Genomic DNA, 26412 nt, shown 5'->3' with positions numbered 1-26412 from the left:
GGAAAAGAGAAAATCGCCTCAGTGACCAAAAAAAAGTTATAATATACGATTTTAACCAACTTTTTTTGGATTTGCGAAAATGACCAACAAAATCGCAACGCGAAATAAAAATCGCAACGCGATTTAGAAAATCGCAACGTTGAAAAGAAAATCGCAACGGTCAAAAGAAAATCGCAACGCGATATTCCAAGAATCGCAATGCGATTAAGAGAATCGCAACGCGATCTTCCAAGAATCGCAACGCGATTCCAAGAATCGCAACGCGATTAAGAAAATCGCAACGCGATTCCAAGAATCGCAACGCGATTAAGAAAATCGCAACGCGATTCCAAGAATCGCAACGCGATTCAGAAAATCGCAACGCGATTCCAAGAATCGCAACGCGATTCAGAAAATGAGTAAATTCTTTCAAAAGCTATTGTATTTGTTTCTTTCTTAAGAATTTTCTCTAAAAAGATAGTATCCGCGCGGACGTGTCGAAGACACGTATTACCACGACCACGACCACGACCACGACCACGACCACGACCACGACCACGACCACGACCACGACCACGACCACGACCACGACCACGACCACGACCACGACCACGACCACGACCCGAGACGAGACGAGACGGCGGCGGCGGCGCGCGAGAGTCCCCCTTGTTCTCTTTCACTCAACAAGGAAATGGGAAATCCAAGCCTTAAATACTCTTCCCAATAGTGTTTCCAATACTATGTGGGATTGAGCATTACTCAACACTTCAAAGAAAATATAGCAATTTTTGTAGCATGTTTCCCGCTTAATCCATATTTAAAAATATTAAAACATTTTATCATATTAAAACTATATGTATAAGTTTGAATTGAAATGTAGATATCTACAACTCTTTTAATTCTCTTGATAAAATGTTTTAATATTTTTAGATATGGATTAAGTGGGAAAATACTACAAAAATTGCTATATTTTCTTTGAAGTGTTGAGTAATGCTCAATCCCACATAGTATTGGAAACACTATTGGGAAGTGTATTTAAGGCTTGGATTTCCCATTTCCTTGTTGAGTGAAAGAGAACAAGGGGGACTCTCGCGCGCCGCCGCCGCCGTCTCGTCTCGTCTCGGGTCGTGGTCGTGGTCGTGGTCGTGGTCGTGGTCGTGGTCGTGGTCGTGGTCGTGGTCGTGGTCGTGGTCGTGGTCGTGGTCGTGGTCGTGGTAGTGGTAGTGGTAGTGGTAGTGGTAATACGTGTCTTCGACACGTCCGCGCGGTCGTGGTCGTGGTCGTGGTCGTGGTCGTGGTCGTGGTCGTTGGTCATTTTCGCAAATCCAAAAAAAGTTGGTTAAAATCGTATATTATAACTTTTTTTTGGTCACTGAGGCGATTTTCTCTTGGGAAAATAGTCCATGCTGGTTTTGGACTTTGTATTTGTAAACTATTCAAGGTCAATCAATTACATGACTCATCCTGGAAGGTTGGAAGCTGGCTGTTCCAAATTTGTTTTTTTGTCTACGTAGTGGATACAACATTAGCTACTGTCCATTGGACCAAAGATCATCTGAAGCTTTAGAATAGTTAACGCTGGTTAACAAAACTAGTCACACAGGGAGCTTGGCTTTTGCTTCTTTTGGAGGAAGAGGCAAACCACGGTGCAGTCATCTACTTTTGAAGATGGGAAATTCTTTTTCCAAGAGGCCGTAGCAGCCTCCACCACCGCCCTTGATGCCGCCTGCTCGTTTTCCGCCTCCAACACTATGGTGGCTACTTGCTCGTTGTTGAGCACATCCCATACCTAAAATAAAAATAAAAAAATCTAAGGTTCATTCTTATATTATGAAAAGAAAAAGGCATTGTTATTTCATTGAAATGAGGCTGGCCTACCCCGTCTGTTGCGAGAACAATGAACTGATCATTTGGGGTTAAGTGGTGATGGAAGACGTCAGGAACTGCAATTATTCCATGGTTTTTGAGTAGGAAATCTCCGAAAGCTCGAGACATGGCTAAGCCTGGAGAATCTTCATGTGGCAGCCATACACGCTGGATATGTGGCTCTTCCTTTAAAGCAAGTACCCTTCCTTTGCAATATCTTATTCTCTCTGCTTCACCTGCATCAATCAGCATATTTCATCAGCCACCCAATCAGGAAAAAGAAAAAGAAATCATATAGTAAATGCTCTGTAATTCGATGATCTGTTACTTGGTAAACCAGGCTTCAAATCAGTAGTTAATTGAACAGCCTTGATTCCATTCTCGGTCATTGTTCCTAACACTGCTCTTGAATCGCCAACGTTTGCAATAACAAGATCTTCACTCTATGAAAGATAAAAGATGAAACTTTTTAATCTGAAAAACTCGTATGATTTTGTTAAATCAAATTATAAACTCGAACTAAAATAAATTTTGTTACCTGTCTGACAACAACAACTGCAGTGGTACCACTGGTGGAGCAATCCAAATTCTCCTGAAGCATGATCTCCTTGTCCAGCAACTTGAAAGCACTGATGCAAGCCTCTTGCCAATTAAGAAAACCCTTGCTTTGTATTGATTTGATGTCCGTTTTATCCACCTTAGCTTGACATTTCTTCTCATCTGCTGATATAATCTTCTCCAGAGCGTTCTTTTGGCTTAACAACAGTGATGGCAACCTATTCCTCACCATATTGCTCACCACATGACCATTCTTCCCATGACCATCAAAAACTCCACAAAATGCAACACCTTCCATGCCATAATCCTTGAAGACCCAAAAAACAAAAACCCAGAGCTTTAATCAACAAAAAAAACCCAGTATTTGGTTATATATAACTACAAATCGAAGAGTTAGCAAACCTGATAAAGGATGGCAGCGTCCTGGTTAAGCCCTTTGCTTCCTTGCTTAGTATAGAGAGAGCCGAGTCGTTGAATTCCAAGAGAAGCAATGTTTTCAGCCAAGAAAAGAAGGTTGTTCAGATGGCAGTCATCGTCCTCGTGAATCTCTGAAGATGCAACGGATATGCAGATTCCCATCTCAACTCCAACAAATAATTTACTTAATTACAGCTCCGATGACTTTGTGAAATAGTCTCCTTAATCGTGCATTTAAAGACTGCATAATGCGCATGTTAGCCAGATATTAAATCAATACTCATAAATTATTAATATAATACCCCATAAACAAGTGGCTCCCAATGAGATGAATGCACATAAAAAATTAATAAATCCACTGTTCTTTGAAAAATTAATAAATAAATTGTTGAGTATTATTATAGGCTACCCCAAGATTCACCTACGTGTACTTTTTTTTTCATTTGCAAAAATTAATCATATATACAAAATAAACAAGTTTAATCAATTATTAATACAAATATATATTAATTAATCTTAAAAGGCATAAAAAAGATACTAATAGCAAAACCAATCATTTAGGATCAAAATATCATCTTATCTATTTAATTGTTTTTTTTACATTATCTTATTAATAAATTATTATTTTATTGAATTTTATCTGAATTTACATTTGAATAATTATAATTTTCTAAAAATATAATAAAAATTGCATCCGTTGTAGTTTGATATATATATATATATATATAAACATTACATGACCCCGTTATATGTATATAAAATATAATGGGTCATATATTATTTTAAAATATCATTAAAATTTTAACATACTAAATAATTAATATTACATATATTTACAATTATCAGAAAGGTATAAAATAGAGCGCATATGTAAATTATTAAATCTAAATTTAATGACTTTTGAGACAAAATTATGAAAAGATTGGTCAAATGTAACCAGGAGAAAACAAATAATTATTATAGCTATTAAGAAGGTTTAATCCTACCCTTTGAAGTTTTAAGACAGCGTAATCATGGTTAATCATAGTCTACTAAGCATGCACAATTGGACAAATGGCTTGGTTTGAGTGTGTCATCCCCTGCTATTGGCTTAATCTTATTATGATGTTAATCAAACGATCATAACCGCGAATGCAGCCGACTTTTTTTTATGACCGTTAGATCATAAAATTGATGATTGATGCACGGATGTAATAATAATAATAATAATAATATTAATAATAATCGATGGTGAGAAAGGACTGAATTAATCCACAACATGAATATTCATCATGTGGTCAATCAAAATTTTAGATTATAAGTTATTTATGCGATGTATTAAAATGATGATATTTAATAATAAAAAATTATGATCTTTTAAAAAATATTTATGAGTCTATGAGATTGAATGAAATATTTATGTTTATAAGTTTTCAAATTTAATTAAAAATAAAATGTTTTTCATTCATAGATAACCTTTTGAGAAGAAAACAACTTCTCATAGTTAATGTCCACTTTGATCTAGCTCTAATAAATGTACCCTTTTTTTTCAGGCTATAAAGTATGAACACGTGTCGATGATGACAAGGATGAATATTAATCCAACATTTTGAGCCCTGCAAGTGCCAATCCATACACCTTTTATAAGCACGCTTGATAGTTTCTTTAGTCAAATAATATGTCAGAATTCATTAGTTTGGATAACCCCAGACATCTTATCAGATTAAAAAAGACCATTACTTCTATGACATACTTTTTAATGGATATCTATTTCTAATCCAATATGCAATGCCGTGGAGATGAGGCTCAAATTAAATTGTTTTAGGGAAAAGTTAGAATCCATTACACAATCAAAAACCAATGTATTAATAAGAAAAAGCATGGTAGAATTATGGAAAACACCATCATCGTCATCGGTATACATCAAATCGATGGGATATAAAAGCTTAAATACGCCCCTCTCGTGTGGAATGTTCGCTTGGACCCAAGGTTTCTGCATCTGTTGCCCTTTTGTCTGGTATGCATGTCCATGTAAAAGGATAAAAGACAGTTCATAGTTAAAGTAGTGCTAAAAGGGATGCTACTGCAGTTGCTTTCGACATGTTGAGAAAGTTCCAATAAAAGCTCAAGCTAATGATGAAACCATTGCATCTTATATGAAATGGAACAATTTGACAATTTGACAAACACAGAGAAAAAGGTTCCATATTTACATAAAGTTTGCAGAAGATCGAATAGGTTATCTTGTTCATAGATCATGATTTCAGCACACATGCAGAGATCATACTGATAAAATTACCAAAGGACTGGAAGCCACATGAATGTCTGGTTGTTGAGGCTCTCACCTACTGGTGGATACATGGACATTATCTTCACCATTTGCAGGTTCAGCTGACTTCTTCATAAGAGGCTTGGGAATATCACAGTCATCTTGAGGGCAACGTTGCTGAGGGTGACACAACAACATGGACATGAAACGGAAGAGGGTACGTGGTAGCCCATGTCCACTCTCGTGGATGTACCCTTCGTACTCACTTACATGTTCAAGTGCATCAACAAGTGCATCGTAGACTGCTTGGGGACAATTATCCGGTCCAGGTTTGTCATGGAGGTACATCACATCCAAAGTGAAGAGCTTCTGGTTTATGGGCCATTGATGACGGGGTCGTGTTGATGATCTGCAGTAAATAAGAATCTAAAATGCCGAAACACCGAATATCAGAATTTTGAGGAACATCGTGAAAATAGAAACACTAATATGTAAACCACAAATACATCTCCAGCCTATAACCAACTTCAGGATTCATCTAACAGTTCATTACTTTATAACAAAACAAAGAGATTTAGACATTCCTATAAATTCATCCAACAAACGATGACTTGAAAATATAAACAAAATCATTTAAACCCGTTTAAAAGAAAAACTAACCCGTAACGAAACTTGGGGTGTGTTTAGGATTGGTTTTTAGCCATCCTTGCGTTTTTATTGACAGCAAATGCAATATTAAACAAAAGGTTTTTCCCATCCAAAACACTCTAAAAATACTTTAGGAACCGAATAAAAAAAATGGCTGCTAAATGCTACTTCTAAACCGCAACAACGATGCTAAACTAGCCTAGAAAAAGGGGTGTCGAGTTTGAATCATTTCCTTTACTTGACTAATGATAAGAATTGATAAGAAAAGGAAAAGAAATGGGCACTGACCACTCTTAAAATGCGGTTCTGGGCACGAGACTTCTTGGCTTCATGAGCTGCTGAGCGGAACAAATTGGTGAGATCTGCTTGACTAGAAGAGACGGTGGTAGCCGAGAGAGCTCGAACCGCAGCAATGGTAGACTCGACATCACTGCTGAACTCTTTTCTAAGCTATGAAAATACAATATATGAAAACTAAATGAAACGTCTAGATGGAAAATTGAAAACCCCTAATTTTCAAATCAATGAAGGCCAAGATTATAATCAAAGCTGAAAAAGATAGAAAAGAAAGAGAGGGAGAAGAAAGTACCCAAGAGGCGGATTTGGAGAGAGTGGCGAAAGCGAAGCGGTGATCGGGGTTGATAGAGATCTTGGAGTTGACGAAGAGAAGGATGGCTTGCTTTATGGAATCCAATCTGGTGACTCCCGCTGTTTTCATTTCAACAAGCGACTCTGCGTCCACATCCACGCAAAATAGTATGTCCTCGCTGTTTATCCGCGTCGGATTCAAGGTGTAACGCACTGCTCCGCCCGCCGATGCGCTTCCTATTCCTTCCATTTTCATTTTCCCTCGATTTCCTTCCTTCGGGCGAGAAGAAGACATTCGCAGCCAACAAAGGGGAAAAGAGAGTGGAAACGATATTGCCAAACAGACAACTAAACGACGCGTTTTAAGTTTATTATTTGGGTAAACTACACAGATGGTCAATAATGTTTGAATAAATTTTTATTTTTTTCCAGTGAAGTTTAAAAAATAATTAATTGATTGCTAACGTTATCAATTTATAACAAATTGATCCCTTGACGTTAACAGCCGTTATTGTTGTGGGTGAAGGAAATTGACTTGACATCATTTGACTACTATTTTTACCAATTTTTCTCTCTCTCTCATCTCCATACATTTATAAAGAAAAAGCATTGCTAAAAATATAAAGAACGGGTTTCCTTTATTCTATGTCATGAGAGAGCAGAGCAGAGGTGAAAAGGAAATCATGGTTCTAAGCTTTCGCCGCTGCCATCTTTCGCTCTAGCGTTGGCGGGACCGTTTTGGTTACTCACCTAAGGTTTCGCCGCCGTTCGGGAATAGATATATCATTGCCGTCGCTGCTTTATTTTGATTGTTTCAGGTAGAGACAAACATTAAGTTTCAGGATTTTAACCACCACCAAATTCCCTGCCACTGTCCTACTTCATTGAAAAACGATGCTCTTCTTAAACCAGTCTTGCCTGCTATCAATGCTACAAATTTTGAGCCAAATTCTCAAAAAAATTTAGAAGTTTAGCCACCACCAAGTTCCCTGCCAATGTCCCACAAAAAGTTCTTATTCACAGTTGGTTCTTTGCTGTCGGAGTATCCATCACCAAGACAATGGTGGAGATTTTGACCTTTTTATCACCCCAGAGTTTCAATGCAGTTGTTGCGACAAAAGTAATAATAATTCAAACTGTTCTAATTCATCTCTCTGTGTATTTGATTTTTTTTGGCACTTTATTTAGAAAAATTAAGTAAAAATCTAATTACTGGGATTAAAAGTTTATCACTTCATCATCCGGCGGCGATGAAATTATTAGAACGCTAATTTTAGACCAAAACGATACTCATGAATTTTTGAATATATCTGATCTGATGAATCGAATAATAAAAGATCAGAGAAACAAACGAATCTTGCTTGTTTTCAACATTTAGAAATCTATTTCTTCAAATAATATTTTTCTTACAACTATGAAACTTGTAGCTCTCTGGTTTATAATTACGAACTTTGACTACTTGTTCTTGGTCTAATGGATGAAATCCATGAGTTCAATACAAACAAAAGATCCATCAAATTAATGGAGAAAAGTGAAAAAGAAGAAACCTTCCCTACCGATTCATATATATATATACACTTCAAGAATCTCCATGTTTATACCAGCACATAAGCATGGCAACACTTCAAGAATCTCCGGAGTCGAGTTGGTCCACTGCAATGGCTGAAGCCTTACACTGATGAAGTTCTCGTTGAGCTTGGCCGGAAAGGTGTGAAGAGTCTTCTGGTCGTTCCGATCAGGTAAATGGTTCATATCTTAAAAGTAGCTTTGAAATGCTAGATTTTGTGGTGGTAAATTAATTCAGCTCCCATCGAAAATCCCAGCTTTGTGACTGAGCACATAGAGACTCGGGAAGAGATTGACATTGGATAAAAGGAGTTGGCTCTGAGATCCAGCATCAAGAATTGGGGTTGGGTGCCTGCTATCGGTTGCACCTCTTCCTTCATCAGATATCTAGCTGAGGCTGTAGTTGAAGCTCTACTGTATGCAAAAGAAATAACCCACCAAAACCAGCAAAGCGTATAACTTGGGTTTGCTTCAAGACTAAGCATGAGGATCATGGAAGGGCATATCGAGATATTTTATTCACTTTTGTTTTCCATTTTCCATTTTCCAAGAGGTGTAATTAGCTGCTTATGGCCACAGGTATCTTATTGAGAAGTTTCTTCATTCATGAAAGATGTTAAATGAGATAAAAGAGTTGTTGAAGCAGATAGGTTATTGCTAGCTCATTCTGATTTTTCTTACAGAACAGCAAAACCATAGGTTTTGACAAAAACATGGAAGAAACGAAACATAATAAAAAGCTTGCTCTGCTTCTTGGGGACTCAATTAGACATAGTAGCCAGTGATGGTGAACCCTCGACCGACAATCTCTCCAGCACAATACCAAGCAAAGCATTCTAACCCAAATAGAGTAGCAACACATGCATCCTCGATCTTCAATTCATTCAAGTTCTTCCAGATATGCTTCACATAATCCATCTCCTTATGGAATGCCTCATAACGACCAGGAATACTGCATTGTATTCAGAACATTGTACATATTATTACAAGTGCAGAAAATCACAATCAAACAATGCTAACCAATGGATATATACGGCGAACTAGTTTGTAAAAAAGAGAGTAGCATATTCAATGGATCAGCACGAACGTTTGATCAATGCAGGGAGCATAGGGCAACCGATCGATGTTCAAGGCAACTGGGAAAGATGGAACATAAAATGTTGGAAGAAGTTTAGGCTAAGCCTTTAACAAGCCATTGGCATGCTTAAAAGCATAACACTGACACCATTAACAATGACAATGGTCCTCTCCATTTCCCTTTTTATCGTTGACACCATTATCAGTTACCAGCATAAGCTTTGCTGCTCAGACCTTTTACATTTTTCAGCCATCATATCCATGTAAATATCAATCCCAACAATGCAAAGTCTTTAACAAAAAGGAAAGTAATCACCCAAAATTACAAATGTGGTAACCTGGCTAGACGAGTGTAAAACAATTGCTTTGATAAAAGGTTACATGTCTCGACAGTGGGTGGGTCCTGAATGTAGTGCTTATTCTGCTCAAGTAGCTGCTTGTAGTACAGAGGAGCATGCTTTGATACCAATTGGGATGCTTGAGTAGCCTTGGACTGCAACTGAGCTAACTTGAATGTCAACGCCATTGCCTTCCACAAACAAAACCAAAACATAATGATTCAGTCGTAACATTTTACGATAAAGCATGAACCCTAATAGAAATATTCGACAATGTTATAGTGATTTTCAGCCCAGAATCATTGTCTGAAAATTTTGGGCATTCTCCGTCAAATCATTCCAAAATTACGTGTCTTAAATGCAGAATCCCAGGACGTAATTCCCATGCAAAATATCCAAATTCTAAGAAAATAAATAAATCAATTTCAAACAAGAGAGGAGACGTAATTTCCTAAGCACCAGTAAATCGATTAAAACTGCAATGTGAGGAAACGAGGAGATATACGAACATACTGCGAAAAACATCAAACCTCCATGAAATGTTTTATTAATAGACCCAATCGTTATATCTATATTGAAAGCAATGACGAGGAGGCAACAAAATAATTTACGATAAAAAAATAGACTACAAATTCAGAAAAGAAACTTCCATTAGTTGCAGAGGTGAATAGTGGCAGATTACAAGAACATAAGAGAGAAGCTTTAGAACCTGTGAAAAGGAAATAGAGGAATGCTTTTGGCAGAGAGAGAGAGAGAGAGAGAGAGCAAAGTGAAAAAAATGTGAGGGAGAGCGCAAAGTTTTCCCGAACGTGTGATCACTCATTTTGATTAATATGTGAAAGACTCGGTCTCTCCAAGGCCGAAGGAAATGATACCACTTTTTACTATTTTTATTTAATGTGCGGAGCTTTTGGCCTATGTCATGAATCCAGGATTTAATTCTAGAAAATAATTTAATATACGAATTGCCGAAAGGAATTAACTTCGCTTACAACATCGTTAGAGTGAGGGGTTTATCATTGATAACTCATATATAACATTTTTAAGTTATCTTCATTATTGTCAAGTATGAAATATTTCTTTTTTATAAATTAATTATTTTTTAAAAAAATGAACTAAATTTAAATAATTGTAAATTTTAAATTTACATTAACCGTTCCAAAACTATGATTTGAATTAATCTTAGATTAATCAATTTTTATTGTTTAATCCTACCATACAGAATGCTGGGATTCTTTTCTTCTCCTTTTTGGTGTGTGTGTGTTTATATATTTCACACCAAAAGAAGCAAAGCTGGAGCATTTAGTCGTCCACATGACAAAGCAATTATTGATGAAATTTTATAGTAATCAACATGCTAAAGTGAAAAGAAAAAAATGATAGTTTAATTTAAAGTTAAAAGTAATAAAAATTAGACGAGATTGAAAATATTATGAAAAATTATAGCAGTTTGGATTAGATGCAATCTAAGATGTTACATTCATCGTAATATTTTCGGTTACAATCTAAAATGTTATAAATATAATATTTCCAGTTACCAACAAAAAAAAATGTTATAAAGAATTTAACATTTTTTGTTGTAACAAAAAAATATTGTAAAGAATATAACATTATAAGTTACGTCTAACTTGAAAATATTATGATTTTTAATAAAAAAAATTATACTCTCAATTTTAATAATCCTTTAACCTAAAATTTTAAATTGTACCGTATAACTACCCAACAAACATACATAGATTCATATCACATTTTGCGTCCTTAGTTATTTAATCAGTTGTTGATCATATACGAATCAATTATCTGTTCTGCATGTGAACAGGTGACCTTTGTGTTTTTTCTTCTTTACCCCTTCTGCCAGGTAATTCTGGGAACATGCATACCTCAAGTTTTTGTCGTTTTGGAACTAGCTCTTTGATGTTTCATGTTTTTGTAACGTGTTTTTGATAATTGATTGTACTGAATTGGTGTATCAAATCAATATGGTTTAGCGTAGCTTCTTATTGTATTATGAATGAATTTATTTTAAATTGTACCAATTAAATTATTTTATTGTTTTTTAAAGTCGCAAATTTTTTATAACTTTAGGATGAATACATGATAATAACCGATTGAAAAAATACATAGACCTAAACTTACATATACGTGCAAACCTTGTTGCTCGAACCTGAATCATCAAAGGAGAACATAATTCACTTTAATCACTGAAATCACTCCGAAGATTCAATTATTTTATTGTTAAATATATAATAAATATTATTTTTTATTTACAATCAAACCATTCTGTTTATCGATTGTAATGATCAAATCATTTTATTTATCAGAATAATAATTAAATTATTTTACTTATTGATCGTAGCAATCGTATCACTCAAATATAATTAAGAAATTAATATGTATTATATATTAAAAAAATAAAATTACTTGCTTTCAATTTGTTCCACCTAATTATTGTAATTAATAAATAAAATAATTCAATTATAATTTTTTAAAATACGATAAGTTAATTATAAACTTACTTGTGATAAGAGCCTTATGACAATTATAATATTTTTTAAATTTTAGTGATCAAAATATAAACATTTTAAATGTTTAGTCAGCCTCAGTGTAATTTATTCTAATATTAATAACGTGGCTAAATGGTTAAAAAAGACCTCCATACACATGATCGGTTTTTATGGACCACGAAATTAAATGATTAATTATCCTATTCTTACTTTAACCGGTCTGATTATTAAATGGTTGCATTATTGGTAAAAAATATTTATTTAGACTAACTATACACAATATTTGTTTATATTTTATTCCAAAGGTTTAATGATTGGTCTACAAAATTTTTCTTTTGATATCAGATTCTAAAATCTATTATCTTAATCCTTAAATGTTAAAATGTGGAGTAGTAATTAACGGCAAATTTGTTTGGATGGGCCATTGATTTTTTTTTTGTTGGACTGGTTCATATTTTGATTTTTAAAATAGACTTAATGTTACGAATAGACGTCGAAAGTCTGTCAAAACACCTATTATCTTTCAGAAGACAACTGGAGCACTCGACGACTTCAAGCTTTTCATCATCGGAGTACTAGGATTGACTTCCCTCTCTGTTGCAGTTATACCAGGCCGAGTACCATGATTGGACTTTCGACATTTACCGTAACATTCATTCTACTTCAAAAAATATTTTTTTTTTCACTTCTCCATTTCAACTAGAGAAAATAACCTCAGTGACCAAAAATACCTTATAATATACGATTTTAATCAATTTTTTTTGGATTTGTCAAAATGACCAACTAAATCGCAATGCGATCGATAATTCGCAACGCGATCTCCGATATCGCAAATCAATTTCCAGATCCGACCACGACCATTACCATTACCATTACCACGACCACGACCACGACCCCGACCCGAGACGAGACGAGACGGACGACGGCGGCGGCGGCGCACGAGAGTCCCCTTTGTTCTCTATCACTCAACAAGGAAGTAGAAAAACCAAGCCTTAAATACCATCACCAATAGTGTTTCCAATACTATATGGGATTGAGCATTACCAACTCTTGTTCCCAATACTATGTGAGATTGAGCCTTAAATAGTGATATTATTTTTGAATGTTTTGCTTAAAATTACAATAATCGCGATTGATTGTAGATTGACATTTAATTATGACATATTTAATCGTATAATACTAATGTAATTGGTTGCTAATTCAGTTGTTTTAAGGTGCATGATTGTTAATTGTTTCCTTAATAATCACATTGTATTGAAAACAAGTGTTGGTAATGCTCAATCTCACATAGTATTGGAAACACTATTGTGAATGGTATTTAAGGCATGACTTTCCCACTTCCTTGTTGAGTGATAGAGAACAAGGGGGACTCTCGTGCGCCGCCGCCGCCGTCGTCCGTCTCGTCTCGTCTCGGGTCGGGGTCGGGGTCGTGGTCGTGGTAATGGTAATGGTAATGGTCGTGGTCGGATCTGGAAATTGATTTGCGATATCGGAGATCGCGTTGCGAATTATCGATCGCATTGCGATTTAGTTGGTCATTTTGACAAATCCAAAAAAATTTGATTAAAATCGTATATTATAAGATATTTTTGGTCACTAAAGTTATTTTCTCTTTCAACTCTTTGTTATCTCAAAGAGTCAAAGCTCCATCAAAGGATTTTTATCTGTAATTAGCTAAAGGAAATAAAATAAGGAATGCTTAAAAAATAGTTATAATTATAAATTTATCACCAATTTATAGAACAAGCAAGCTCTCCGTTGATATCATCCCTATCTCTTAAATTGCGAGTCCAATAGTCCTTAAGATTCTTTAAAAAATTATATAATCAATTAGTTGTGTCAAACAATTGATACGAGTGAGATCGATACTTATTTAAATAAATTTTATAAGATTAAATTCTTGTATGAGTTTTAAAAATTAGATTATTATGAAACTAACGGAATGATTTAAAAAAAATATTATTGATGGATAAAATATTATTATTTCTAAAAAATATAGATCTAAATAATTATATCTATACTTTGTATGGTGTGTATATATTATCAATACACTAAAAAAAATTCTAAACATATTTTACTTTAGAACCTCATAGGGTACTTAAAAAATAGATCATTATGTGAACAAAACTTTTAAAAGGTTGCCCCTATTGAAGATTTACCGCTTTGATAATTTTAGGATAAATTTGAAATATTTAAAAGTTTGGTATTAATTTAAAATAAGAAATATAAAATAAAATTAAAATATTTAAAAATTTAAGAATTAATTTAAAGTGAAAGTCATAATTTAAGAATGTATAATACAATTAATTATATTTAATTAAACAAAACGTGTCCGTTGCGTTTCAACATTATCCCAACTCAAGACTCAACGAAACGCAATTCTCCAATAGTCTGTGGGGATTGTCAGAATCCATCGGAAAGAGGAGAAATCTTCTAGTTGTAGGCCTGCCGTGTACTACTCTCCACCTTCCCCAGACAACCAAATCCTCCAAAGCCTACTAAACCTCAGAGGCATAATAAGCTTTGCATACAGCAATACTAGAAAGTATAGTGAAGGGCATAAGCTCTCTGTGTCTGATGTGTGATTATTCGAAGTCATGAATTCAAACAGCAAAAACATATTCTTTGTATTTTTTTGCAACCCATCTTTCTTCTTTGTCTAATCATTTAAACTTTTTCCTTGTTTCGAATGATTTATGATTTTTTTTGGTGTGTAATGGTTTCTGATATGTGGTTGTTTTGTTGCTAATTTTTGTGTGCATTTGATTATGATGAACAGCAGGGGAGCTCCCTGACGATGTGGGAGTCGGTCTGTGCAGCAGCTTTGATACCGATTGTTGCAGTGATGGATTTCTTGATTTTTGCAACGACTAATTGTTTTGGGTACCGACTCCGACCCAAGAAACGCCTGTACGGGTTTGCAGATCTTACCCGGCTCGCCGATGAATCCCAATGTATTTCTTCTTTTCATTTTCTCATTTTAAAAATCGTTGAGGTTTAGTTGTGGTGTCCTTATTGATGAAAAAAAATGTATATTTTTCGTGTTTTGGATAAAATTTCGAGAGATTCCGATAATAAGCAGATTCTTAAAATATTGGAAAAATCTTTTATAAAATTGAATATACTTATGTTGGATAATAATCAACTCGAGTTTGATATCTTTAGTTATGCATATGTATTTATATTAGATTCTACTTTTTGCCCTGCATCTTTTGAGAAAACTATCTGACATGGTTGATTGATTACTTGTTGGTTACGTAACTTATGATGCAGTTACGGTGAATGACATAGAGGCATTGTATGAACTGTTCAAGAAGTTGAGTAGCTCAATCATTGATGATGGATTGATCCACAAGGTAAAAATTCAAATGCAGAGGCAATTTGATGTCATAAACTTTGTTATGAAATTCTGAATTCTTTTTCTTTTGTGTTATAGGAAGAGCTTCAGTTAGCATTGTTCCAGACGCCAAAAGGCAGCAGTCTTTTTCTTGACAGGGTAGGTTTCTTTTTTGGCGAAAATTCCAGTTTCTATATCCCATGATTGAAATTGGAAGAAATTAAAGTACAGTGCAAAGAGGAAATGAACTGTTGGGCAAGAATTTGGGGAATTGCATTTTCATGTCTTGATGTGTGCTAGTATAATTAATGATTGATCAGTTCCCTTTTATTTTTGATACCTGTTGATCTTTCCTACTGCAGGTTTTGATCTTTTTGATGAAAAGAAAATGGTGTTATTGAATTGAAGAATTTGTCCATGCACTCGATGTGTTTCATCCGTATACCCCTGTAGAAGATAAAATTGATTGTAAGGGTCCTTTGAGAAATCAATTGCTCTAAACCATTAAGTATGGCTTTGGCTTATCTACATCCTGTTAATTTCCTGCAGTTGTATTTAGGTTGTATGATCTGAGACACACAGGTTTTATCGAACGAGAAGAAGTGAGTAAGCAGTTCTAACCTGAATCCAGTGTCCTGCAACAGACTACCGTTACAGCAGCTGTTGAATTTTGGCTAATTGTCTTTTGGTTGAATGCAGGTTAAGGAAATGGTAACTGCCATTTTGATGGAATCTGAATTGAAATTGTCAGATGACCTTCTCGAGGAAATCATTGACAAAGTGAGCTCTCCGAAGTTTAAATTCTTTGCTTTTCGTTGTTGTGATTTTGTAAAGCATCCGGTGGCTTACTGGATCCTCATCTTTCTGCAGACATTTGCCGATGCGGATGCCGACAAGGATGGTAGAATCAACAAAGAAGAATGGAAAGCATTTGTGCTTCGTAATCCCAGCCTCTTGAGGAACATGACTCTTCCTCATTTAAAGTTCCGTGACAAAATCCTATTTCCAGCTTTGCATTCCCAATCTAATCGTTTGCTTGGCCCTTATCTATCTTTCGTAACTTATCGTCTCTCGTTTGTCTTGTTGTCTATCTTCAGGTGCATTACTACCTTATTTCCCAGTTTTGTTTTCAACACCGGAGTTGAAGACTGGTAGCACCGGAGTCGATGCGATTCAAGGGTGCAAAACTATTCACGTAGTGGATCATCAACCTGGTTTCAAGAAGCTTTGGTTCATGTGTCATTGTATCCGATCTTTATGCAAGCACTGCCTGAAAGTGACAGTAACCAAATCATTTTGATCAAGGTCTCTTTCTATGCTATCCGGACCCAGTTTTAGCTAACTTCAGTGGATCATATGTTGGTCCAAAAGTCCGCAGTGCATGGACTATGCTCGCGATATTGTTTTTCAATGAGCTTGCTTTGTTTAAGATTGTTCCCCCAACTAGGGTTAACCTGTGCAAGTAATTTCTCTCCGTTTAATGAATTTGTTAGCAAGTGTTGCATCTGGAAATCATATGTAATCCTATGAATTTCGTGTGCGACAATTTTTTTAATAAATTGATTATATTAATATAAACGGATATTTATTATGTATGTACATTTAGAGTGCATTTGGTTTAAGAGTATAATTAATAGAATAAACTTTTTCTAATTACATACTCTTATTTGAATGTTATTAAACTAATCAATAATTAATAATATTTGATAACATCTAATTATTATTAGATAACAGTTTAATAAATTAAATAATTATTTTTATTATTTTTTAATGACAAATTATATTTTACCTAATATTTTAATGTACCAATTGAAAGAGGCATCAAATCGAAGCTTACTTCTAATGCGATTTCACATGTAAATATTCTCCAAGCTGCCCAAAGAAAGACGATTCTCCATCTTTCCTTCCATTTATCTTTCTCAGTTTCTTCTTCAAGGTTATTATCGGAGCATTTGACTAGCAGCAATGGCAGACAAGCCAAGCCGAGGGTTGATATTATACGGGGACGGGTTGTCTCGCTTCATTCAACCGTCACATACCCATCTGCACTCTCTCGCATCTATAGCCAACTGTGGTTTCTTGAGCCTCCCAAACTCTCCTCCGTCAGGTTCCCCATTCCCCCTTTTGAATTCCTTGTCACTTTGTTTTTCCCTTTCAATTTTCATTTTCAATTCCCTCTTTGGATAACGGATGATGGAGATATGGTCTCTTTAAGATAAACCCAAACACTGAAAAGATAGTTTCTTTTGCATTTTGGTGTATTTAATGAAATTAAACATAATTGTTTGGAAATGGATTAACTATTGAAACTACAAATGGGTTTTCTTAGTTTTTGGTTCTTTTATTTGTTTTATTTCAAGCACTCACAGCGTTCAAAGGCCGAATTTTAGTCTGCTCAACTTTCCTTTATCAGTAGTCGAAATTCATGCTTCTTTTCACATTTTGATTGTTGTTGTTCATCCACCGTATGGGAATTTACTTGGATTTAGACTGCAGAAAGCGAGGATGATAGGATCGTAAGAGAGTTTGCGGTACTGGTGGATGCCTTTGAGGCATTGCACAAGGTGAGATGCCTATTATTCTAGGTTATTGGAAATTGATTTTCATTATAAATTCTTCAATGCTCGATGGTATCATTTATTTTTCAGAACGAGCAATTTTCTAGTGAATCGAAGTCTCAGAACTCATCCTTGATTCCAAGCATATCAGAGAGGTATTATCATGCACTTGCCGGGTTTTAATAGTTGGCTATTCGAATATGCCACTCAACATGCTTCTTTTTCTCGGTTCAGGTTTATGGGAATGAAAGCTGCTATATTGAGTAACAATTCTAGTTTGAAATCCTTCGGAGAAAACTCGGCTTTGATGTATTATTGAACATGAATGGATTATTAGGAAATAGCAATACTCCCCCCGCATCATCGGTTGATAGTTTGGCGTCTAAATTGCTGTCCTTGCTTGGATTCCAAGAAGGGAAGATGATGGAATCCAACCAGTTTGATTTAGTGATTTTGCATGTTGGGTCGGGAGAATTTGAATGTCAAAAGCGGCGATGCTGCTGTCAGTGATGTGGAATTCATGAATGCTTTGCTTGGTGCTATCATGAGTATAGCTACACCTGGAGCTGAAGTTGGTTCTCGTCTACTATTGTCCCTCGTAATGAGCTACGGATATGTGTCAAAGGCTGGTGATCCCGGTTTGTCGATTTTGAGCAATAAAGATGAGAAGAATCCTCATCTTTCAGTGCTTTTACCTAAACAGAGTTATACAATGAGAGGAGAAAGTCCGCGAAATGATGTTCGGTAAGAATAAACTTTGTGAACTCTCATTTTGCGCCTTTTGTGTGGATTATTTAACCAATTTATGATCAACAGGAACCACAGTCCCATGTTATTTGCTCAATATCAGTATTCTGTAACCCGCAAGGACATGGTCGAGACTTTTTCTTTTGAAGATTTTAAGGAGGTACAAATTGACACAGAGATAACTTTTTAAACCTATTCACTGTTCATTCGACTAGGTTTAGGGTTATGAAGTAATGTTGGTTTTGACATGTCTCCAAACGTGCATCTGTTCAATCTTTGTAGCTAAAGTGAAATTGTGCCTAGTAAACACGAACATAACCTCGGCATCATATGTTATTGATTAGAATTTTTTATGCATAATTAATGCAAAAATGCTGCATATTTGGTTTCACGGAATTAAAATATTTGCTTAGCATTTTGTTCTTATTGCGGAATTTTCGTTGCAGCGTTCCGGAAATCTTACCATACCGGCTGGCAGGATGCTGCATGAGGTAGCATTTAAGCTTTGGAAGGCGCCCAAGTATGGTGCATAAGAGGAACTGATTTTGAAGTGTAACCTTTCAAAATAAGTTCAAAATAAGAGAAACGTGATAAGTTTATAGTACATCCTGTACTCTTGAAATCCTTGTTTTCTCTAGTGATCTTGTTCTTTGATCTATTCTCAACTTTTGCCTGTGTTATGATACACATTCTCCCTATTGATCAAAGCCAGTTAATTGTCGCATATTTGCATATTTGATGTGCTTTTTATATTAGTGTAAACAACACTGGAGGTCACTGGACTACACTAAAGTGATTGTATTGGTCATTGAACTTCTAAAATTACAAAATGGTAATTAAAATTTTCTAACTATTACAAAATAATATATATCAAAATATTATTTTATTTTATTTGTATATAAACATTTAAACATTTATTTTATCTGAATGATTTGTAAATATTACTTTCAGTCTTTCATGAGATAAGAATTATATTCGATGTTAAAAAAAATAAGTTTTCTATAATTATAGCTTTAGAATATGTTTTTTTAGTTGGTTGCACGTAAGAAATCTGAAGTTGGTTTATAAGAACACAGAGTGCTTGTGTACAATAGAGTAACGATAATTACAGCATTTGAGTTGCAAAAGCAGCAAATTTTTGTTATTAAAGCAGCTGATCAAGTATATCAACCAAATGAAAAGGTCACAGCTGTAGCCGAGAGCATGTATGCAAATGGTGGATACTTTATGTACATGAGCCAGAAAGAAACAACGGGGATTTTCTTTTTTCTTCTTTTGGTGGACGATATGTTTTCAACTTGTATTTTTGTGATTATGCATATCAGATCAACGGCCCCAAAGACACACGGATTCGCAGATGAGGTTGCGATCACCGTATACATTGTCAACACGTCCTGGTACACCAACGGGAAGAATACTAAGAATAAACATGCAAATTCATGTTCAACATAATACTTCAATAACATGATTGGACAAACTCGGGACAAATCAATCACAGAAAAAGATTGCCCTTCTCCGGTTAAAAGTTTTACCGAAAACAAATTCAGAATTGGTCTATATTTCGGAACTCAACATCACAGTGCTCTCAAGAGACATGGCCACATGGGTTATGATGAAAATGTTGAAGAAAGCGGCAATACGGTACAAGATGTTCTCATACGCACCTGTAGTAGGCCAGAACTTAGCAGTGCGAAGCCAGGAAGCTGAGAAGGCCGCATATTCCCGTGAATATGGCTTCGTCCATGCATCTCCCATGAGCAGAGATGGTGGATGATGAGCTCCCTGCATGTGCATATTTTAGGCGTAATGCTTCAATATATGTTGATCATATCTTATTGTTATCCAAGAGAAGAGGGAAATATGGTGTAAAGAAGAGCCATTCACGTTCAGAACATTGTTGTGGATATCAGCCTTTCCATTCTCAATCTGAGCAATTTCTTCCCTAATGGAGATAAGGGCATCACAGAACCTGTCGAGCTCCGCCTGCACGAGATATTGAACATGGACGCTAGAGCGAGAGAGAGATGAGGAATACTAAATGGCGTTCGGCAGATAGATACTTGATAAATTATACCTTGCTTTCACTTTCAGTGGGTTCAATCATGAGTGTGCCTGGAACAGGCCATGACATTGTAGGAGCATGGAATCCATAATCCATAAGACGTTTAGCAACATCTTCAGGCTCTATTCCAGCAGTGTTCTGGCAGCAATGGTGACCTGAAATCACAGGCAAACAAACAAAATGCTAAAGAGAGTAAAGGTAAAAAACTATTATACTTTAACTACCTTAAAGCCTCTCAAGTCCACAATGAATTCATGAGCAACCGTTCCATTGACGCCACGGAAAAGAACAGGGTAGTGGTTCTGAAAACACACAATCGATTACAAAAAGAGATAAATGTGAAAACTGAGATGATTATAAGCACATAATCTCAAGGAGAAAAGGTAGGTAACTCCAAGCGTTTTGCCATGTAGTTTGCGTTCAAAATAGCTATCTTTGAAGCATCAGTCAGTCCCTTAGATCCCATCATGGCTATGTAAGTGTATGATATCTGCAAGATAAGTGTAGAGCCCCAAGGTGCAGCAGAAATGGTACCAAGAGGGTCTGATTTGTCAGGGGCAGGGATACCTCCAGTAGATATAGGTTTCAAATCACGGTCCGAAAGCGTGATTTCGTCTGTGAAATAGCGATTTCGTCACCGTCTGAGTTACCCGCTACTCCCGTAATAGCGCCCAATAACGCCCGCGACGGCCATAATCACGATAAATTCGAAATGACCGAAAATACGTTCGCGACCCTGATCTACAGTATAATTAAATAGAAATCAATATCGAATAAAAGTATCTTGCAGCAGAAGAATCCACCGAATAAAATGGGTCGGACCTTATTGCATCTAAAAAAATGGTTCGGACCTTGAGTTCCGACTTATTTTTTACATTTTTTCGGAATATAATAATTTTGTCCAAATTATTTGGAACTTGAGGAAGACCAAGAAGCCAAGTTGTTCGAACCCGTCCTGAACCACCGGCCATAATGGCTAAACAGAAGGAGATTCTTATTGTAGAACCGCTGAACCTCAACCCAGTGCCAGCCAATGCCTGTCCCTGTCGTGGACCCAAGTCTCCAAATCCAGCAGTTTACAGCATTTGTCTTTGTATATAAACGTGTCAGTGCACCAAATACTAATGAACATGTCACCACGTACAAACTATACCAATATCATTACAATCACACACATATACATCACCAACCCTATACTCAATTAAAATATACTAAATAACATTCTACATACTACTAGTTTAGGAGTTGTAAAGACAAGATATTTATAGATGTTCTAATCGTGAATGTCTTGTGACCTATTAAGTGTAATTTAAATCAAATCTAACACAATTGAACTCAAGTAAAAGAAGTAAATGGAATAAATTTTAAAAAGTTTAATAAGATAATTGAGACAAATATAAAACATAATATAACACACTTATACATAATATAGTCATATTGCAAATTAAATATAACATACATAATTATATAATAACATTTTATAGCTTTACTTATGCGTAAAGTTTCATAAACAAAGTAAAGTATATATATGTATATTTATTTATTTTAACATGGTGATCTATTAGTAGTTTATGGATATTTGAATTTTATCTCCAAGTTAAGTACCGATATGATATTATAACAACAATTATCTCTCTTCCTCGTCTAGACACGTAATCCTAATAAATAAAATCCATCCAACACATACACAAGATTATAAATCATATGACATGTAGGTTGTGCCTGGAATTAAACTAAACACTAACGTGACATTTGGTTCGTAGGAATTCTTTGGAATTAAGGGAAATTAGAATCCAATTCCACTACTTTTTCATGTTTAGTTCAAATTTTCAAAGGGAATTGGAATCCCTCATGACTTCAACTTTCCATCAAATGAGGGAAATTGAATTCCATCAATTCTATGATGGAATTCAATTCCCTAGTTGGAGGAAATTGAAATTTGATCATACTACCATCATCAATCTTTTGGTAACTTATTCATATATTGAATAAAAATATTTTTTTTATTATTTCGGTTTGGGTCGGGTTTCTAATTCATATATTCGGGTCGGGTCGGGTCGATTTCGGGTTTAGGGTGAAAAATACCCGACCCGACCCGAATATATATATAATTTTACCTTATATATTTAGGAATAATTACAATAATACCTTTTTATATATAATTATTTTCAATTAAGTCACTGTTTTTATTGAATAAAAATAATTTTTTTATTATTTCGGGTCGGGTGAAACTTTATTTTGGTCGGGTCGGGTCGTTTTTTTAGTGTGATGTTTGGGTTGCGTCGGTCGGGTTCGGGTTTAGGGTGAAAAATACCCGACCCGACCCAAAAAATATATAATTTTACCTTATATATTTAGAAATAATTACAATAATATCTCTCTATATAAATTTTTCAATTAAGTCACTGTATAAAAATGTTTTTTTTTATTTCGGGTCAGGTCGGGTTTCTAATTCATATATTCGGGTCGGGTGAAACTTTATTTTGGTCGGGTCGGGTCTCGGATGGAGGTTCCCTTGTTCTCGGGTCGGGTGAACCAAAAACCCGACCCATGGCCATCCCTAATTGGGATGATTTTAACTTATAATGTTTATTAGCATGATTTTTATAATTTATTGAAATGAATAATCAATCAATAAAATTAAAATTTAATATTTTTAAAATTTTTATAATATATTGCTACATGTAATTTATAAAACAAACTAAAATTAAGCAAAAACACAAGAAGGGTAATCCTGTCATTTTACATTACTGAAATCAAATGCATCTGACATGTCTGCGAACCAAACATAATATAAAATTGGATTCCAATTCAATTTCCAGCCAACCAAACAGAATATGAAATTGGATTCCAATTCCCTCATAAACATTCTAGCGAACCAAACTCCACCTATGTTTTAATTATTTATTATTTTGTGTTACATATTAATGCTTTCCATATTTTATGTTGACGTCGAATATAATTTATTCAAAAATTGAATTATTTCATTTATATTATATATATTTTAGAGAAACCCGTCTATTATACATTAATAAAATAATAAAAACGCTTCATTTTTCAAAAAATGAATTGTTTCAGCTTGTAATGTCAAACTCGAAATGAATGTCTTTATTTTGTCCAATGTATACCTGATCAATGATCATGACAATGTGAAATAAACACTAAAATGAAAATTTGGTGGCACATGCATGTATGAGACCAGTAGCGTGTTTAGATGACAAACATACTTATGTTCTTCACGTGCAAATTGGTTCTTAGACAATTATATCATGCGGTCATGCCCATATTCCTTGGCATATATTGCTATGCCCACATGTACATGCTTCGTATGCATGTGCGTAATAGGCACATTATATTTGCGCGCACGTAAAAAATAAAACTTATTCGTCACTTAATTATCTTTTTACATTTGTTTTAATAATTGAATTTTAAAATGTTTTTATTTTAATAGTTTTATTTAATTTTTTTATATTTTTTACAATATAATATTTTTTACCACATAAAATTATAATAACAATAAAATAAAAAATATTAAATCATATGTTCTAAATCTCATCCAAATTTTAAACTAAAAAATATTATATATTAAATCTCTTGACTTGACACTTGCACCAATGTCTCCAAGTGATAGATCAAATCAGGTGGTCTTGACAATCCGATATTTCATATTAAATCCTATGATCAGACAATTACATCAATGTCTCGAGTTCAACTCCGCGACCCATGACAATATGATCATACTAATATTTATGGCTGCCCTTGCCCTGGTTTTTTGTGTTTTTTGTAAATCAATAGTGGATTTTCGTAGATCATCCAATTAATGGAGTAATTTTTGGATAATTAACTACTAATTATCGTTTTTAAATTTCTCCACCGCACTGGACATAGTCGGTGGCCTTTGGACATACTCCAATTTATTTATTTGTTTACCCTAAAATTTACTTTACTGGGTTTAAATCTGATTTACCCTTCTTTTTTAGTTAATCCAAAAAGTTACTTTTGTCAATATTTGATTCTTGCAATTAACAACACGGAATTAAAAAAAAATACTTTGGTTATTCTCGTACAAAGTGTCAAACCCAGACTTAAGTGGTCCAAAGCAATGCTCCATATTGATCATTTCTTACGTAATAAACTGATTTATTTCGTCATAATTGGGGTAAAATGACTTTCTTTAAAATTGTCTGGAGGCGGCTGGTGCAAATTACTTAACCATCCGATCGAACTCTTCTAAACCGTAGGATTTAAATTCTCCAACTATAAAATACAAAAAGAAGAGAATGTGAACCCTATATTTTGAGATAATTTATTTTACCTCAATAAAGCCAGCCAACGTGTAAATATGTCTGGATCTAATAATTTTATGTTATAATAATATTTTAAGGTATTAAATATTTATTTTAATATATTCGAATTCGGATGCCTTTGTCCTAAATCTAAATCTGGTGAAGTGGCAACATCAACTTTGGGTGGAGACTATCTTTCTTTCTATTCGATTCTTCCCTCAGTCTCTCTCTCTCTCTCTCTCCGCAAATCTAATCCTTCGTTCTCTCACTTCCAAAACCCGTCAATTCTTTGTGTTTTTCTTTGCTGTTAATGTCAGAAAAAGTATTCCCTTCATCCAAACCCACCGCCACGGCTGCTCCACCGGCCGCCAATGGTGGAGCTCCAGCCAGTACGAACGGTACAACCAACGGTGGCGCAACAAAATCCCACCTTTACAATCCGACTTCTCGCCCACCATACCGTCCACAACCCCACCACCGACGCCACCGTCCGCGGCGGAACTATTGTTGCTGCTGCTGTTTCTGGACTATCCTCATAATTCTCATATTGGCGCTTTTAGTAGCCATAGCAGGCTCCGTCTTTTACGTGCTTTACCGTCCTCATCGACCTTCATTCACCCTCGCTTCCCTCCGTATCCACCGCTTAAACTTGACAACCACTGCCGATTCCTCCTCGTCCCATCTCTCAACCCTTTTCAACCTAACCGTTTCCTCCAAAAACCCAAACTCACACCTTTCCTTCTCTTACGATCCCTTCGTCGTTTCGTGCGTATCGAGCAATAACGATGTTTTTATAGGCAACGGATCATTACCAGCTTTCGTCAGTAACAGCAAAAACGAGACGACATTCAAGGGTGTGGTGACGACGACATCGAGTGATCTAGATGCCGAGACAGTCAACAAACTGAGAGCGGATCTGAAGAAGAAGAATGGGATCTCGTTGAAAGTGGAGATGGATACTAAAGTGAGGGTGAAGATGGGGGGGTTGAAGAGCAAGAAAGTTGGGATCAGGGTTTCGTGCGATGGGGTTAAAGGGATTGTTCCAAAAGGTAAATCACTGTCGGTGGCTAGTGTCGCTGGGGCCAAATGCAAGGTTGATCTCCGAATCAAGGTCTGGAAGTGGACTTTTTAGCCAATTGTTTCCATTTAAATGTATTTTTCTCTCCCTTTTACTCAATGCTTTTGATTTTTTATTAGCTTTCTTTTCTGGGTTCGTAAAAGAAATTGTGGAACGAATCAAAGAATCAATCGAGGTGAATGTATTGCCATTAGATTTAGGAAAAATAAGAGGCTGAAGTCTTGAAGATGAAGATGTTGAAACTGGATTTATTCTCTTCTTTTTCATTTTGAAGATTTTTTGTGGCGTTGTAACATCTTTACTATCAATGAATATAGAAATTTGGTTTCCACCATCATTGTAATTTCGCTGTAATCATTTTGTTTTCGTTACTGGTTTGATCTTCCCATCTTAATCCAACAAATGACCGTCTACCCTTAATTGAAAGGGTAAACTACAACTTTTGACTGCCATCATGTTTTGATAAATTAAAAATTTTAAAATGTAATGATTAAAACAAAAATATGATCAAAATTGAAGGATGAAATTTGTAATTTAATCTAAAATGAAAATGGT

The 26412-nt window shown here is 35.2% G+C and overlaps 5 protein-coding genes and 2 pseudogenes across 5 annotated transcripts; 3 read left to right on the top strand and 4 right to left on the bottom strand.

Annotated features, from left to right (window-relative positions):
• Positions 1-1367: 1367 nt before the first annotated feature.
• LOC120157064 (probable protein phosphatase 2C 72) lies at positions 1368-3031 on the bottom strand. Its single transcript, XM_039168322.1, has 5 exons — positions 2806-3031; positions 2384-2710; positions 2174-2288; positions 1858-2081; positions 1368-1768 (listed from the first exon to the last, which is right to left on the bottom strand). Exons 1-5 carry the CDS (start codon positions 2980-2982, stop codon positions 1571-1573), a joined length of 1041 nt encoding a protein of 346 aa, XP_039024253.1. The 5' UTR covers positions 2983-3031; the 3' UTR covers positions 1368-1570.
• A 1899-nt stretch (positions 3032-4930) lies between these two features.
• On the bottom strand, positions 4931-6655 carry LOC120156834. Its single transcript, XM_039168091.1, has 3 exons — positions 6306-6655; positions 6005-6166; positions 4931-5494 (listed from the first exon to the last, which is right to left on the bottom strand). The coding sequence occupies exons 1-3, from the start codon at positions 6597-6599 to the stop codon at positions 5141-5143; spliced, it is 810 nt and encodes a 269-aa protein (XP_039024022.1). The 5' UTR covers positions 6600-6655; the 3' UTR covers positions 4931-5140.
• A 1875-nt stretch (positions 6656-8530) lies between these two features.
• On the bottom strand, positions 8531-10113 carry LOC120156836. The gene is made up of 3 exons (XM_039168092.1): positions 9995-10113; positions 9286-9476; positions 8531-8822 (listed from the first exon to the last, which is right to left on the bottom strand). The coding sequence occupies exons 1-3, from the start codon at positions 10106-10108 to the stop codon at positions 8636-8638; spliced, it is 492 nt and encodes a 163-aa protein (XP_039024023.1). The 5' UTR covers positions 10109-10113; the 3' UTR covers positions 8531-8635.
• Positions 10114-14304: 4191 nt separating this feature from the next.
• Positions 14305-16501, top strand: LOC120156837 (annotated as a pseudogene).
• A 427-nt stretch (positions 16502-16928) lies between these two features.
• LOC120156832 lies at positions 16929-19089 on the top strand (annotated as a pseudogene).
• Positions 19090-19475: 386 nt separating this feature from the next.
• On the bottom strand, positions 19476-21655 carry LOC120157238 (glycine dehydrogenase (decarboxylating), mitochondrial-like). Its single transcript, XM_039168440.1, has 8 exons — positions 21647-21655; positions 21422-21536; positions 20885-21108; positions 20718-20795; positions 20506-20631; positions 20316-20414; positions 20096-20213; positions 19476-19825 (listed from the first exon to the last, which is right to left on the bottom strand). The coding sequence occupies exons 1-8, from the start codon at positions 21653-21655 to the stop codon at positions 19758-19760; spliced, it is 837 nt and encodes a 278-aa protein (XP_039024371.1). The 3' UTR covers positions 19476-19757.
• A 3257-nt stretch (positions 21656-24912) lies between these two features.
• Positions 24913-26188, top strand: LOC120156833 (NDR1/HIN1-like protein 6). Its single transcript, XM_039168090.1, has 2 exons — positions 24913-24995; positions 25065-26188. Exon 2 carries the CDS (start codon positions 25090-25092, stop codon positions 25909-25911), a length of 822 nt encoding a protein of 273 aa, XP_039024021.1. The 5' UTR covers positions 24913-24995; positions 25065-25089; the 3' UTR covers positions 25912-26188.
• The last annotated feature ends 224 nt before the right edge of the window (positions 26189-26412 follow it).

Source organism: Hibiscus syriacus, unplaced genomic scaffold (assembly GCF_006381635.1).
Source record: "Hibiscus syriacus cultivar Baekdansim isolate YM2019G1 unplaced genomic scaffold, ASM638163v2 tig00111238_pilon, whole genome shotgun sequence".
Classification (NCBI taxonomy): Eukaryota; Viridiplantae; Streptophyta; class Magnoliopsida; order Malvales; family Malvaceae; genus Hibiscus; species Hibiscus syriacus.
This window is presented reverse-complemented; position numbering and strand designations above follow the sequence as displayed.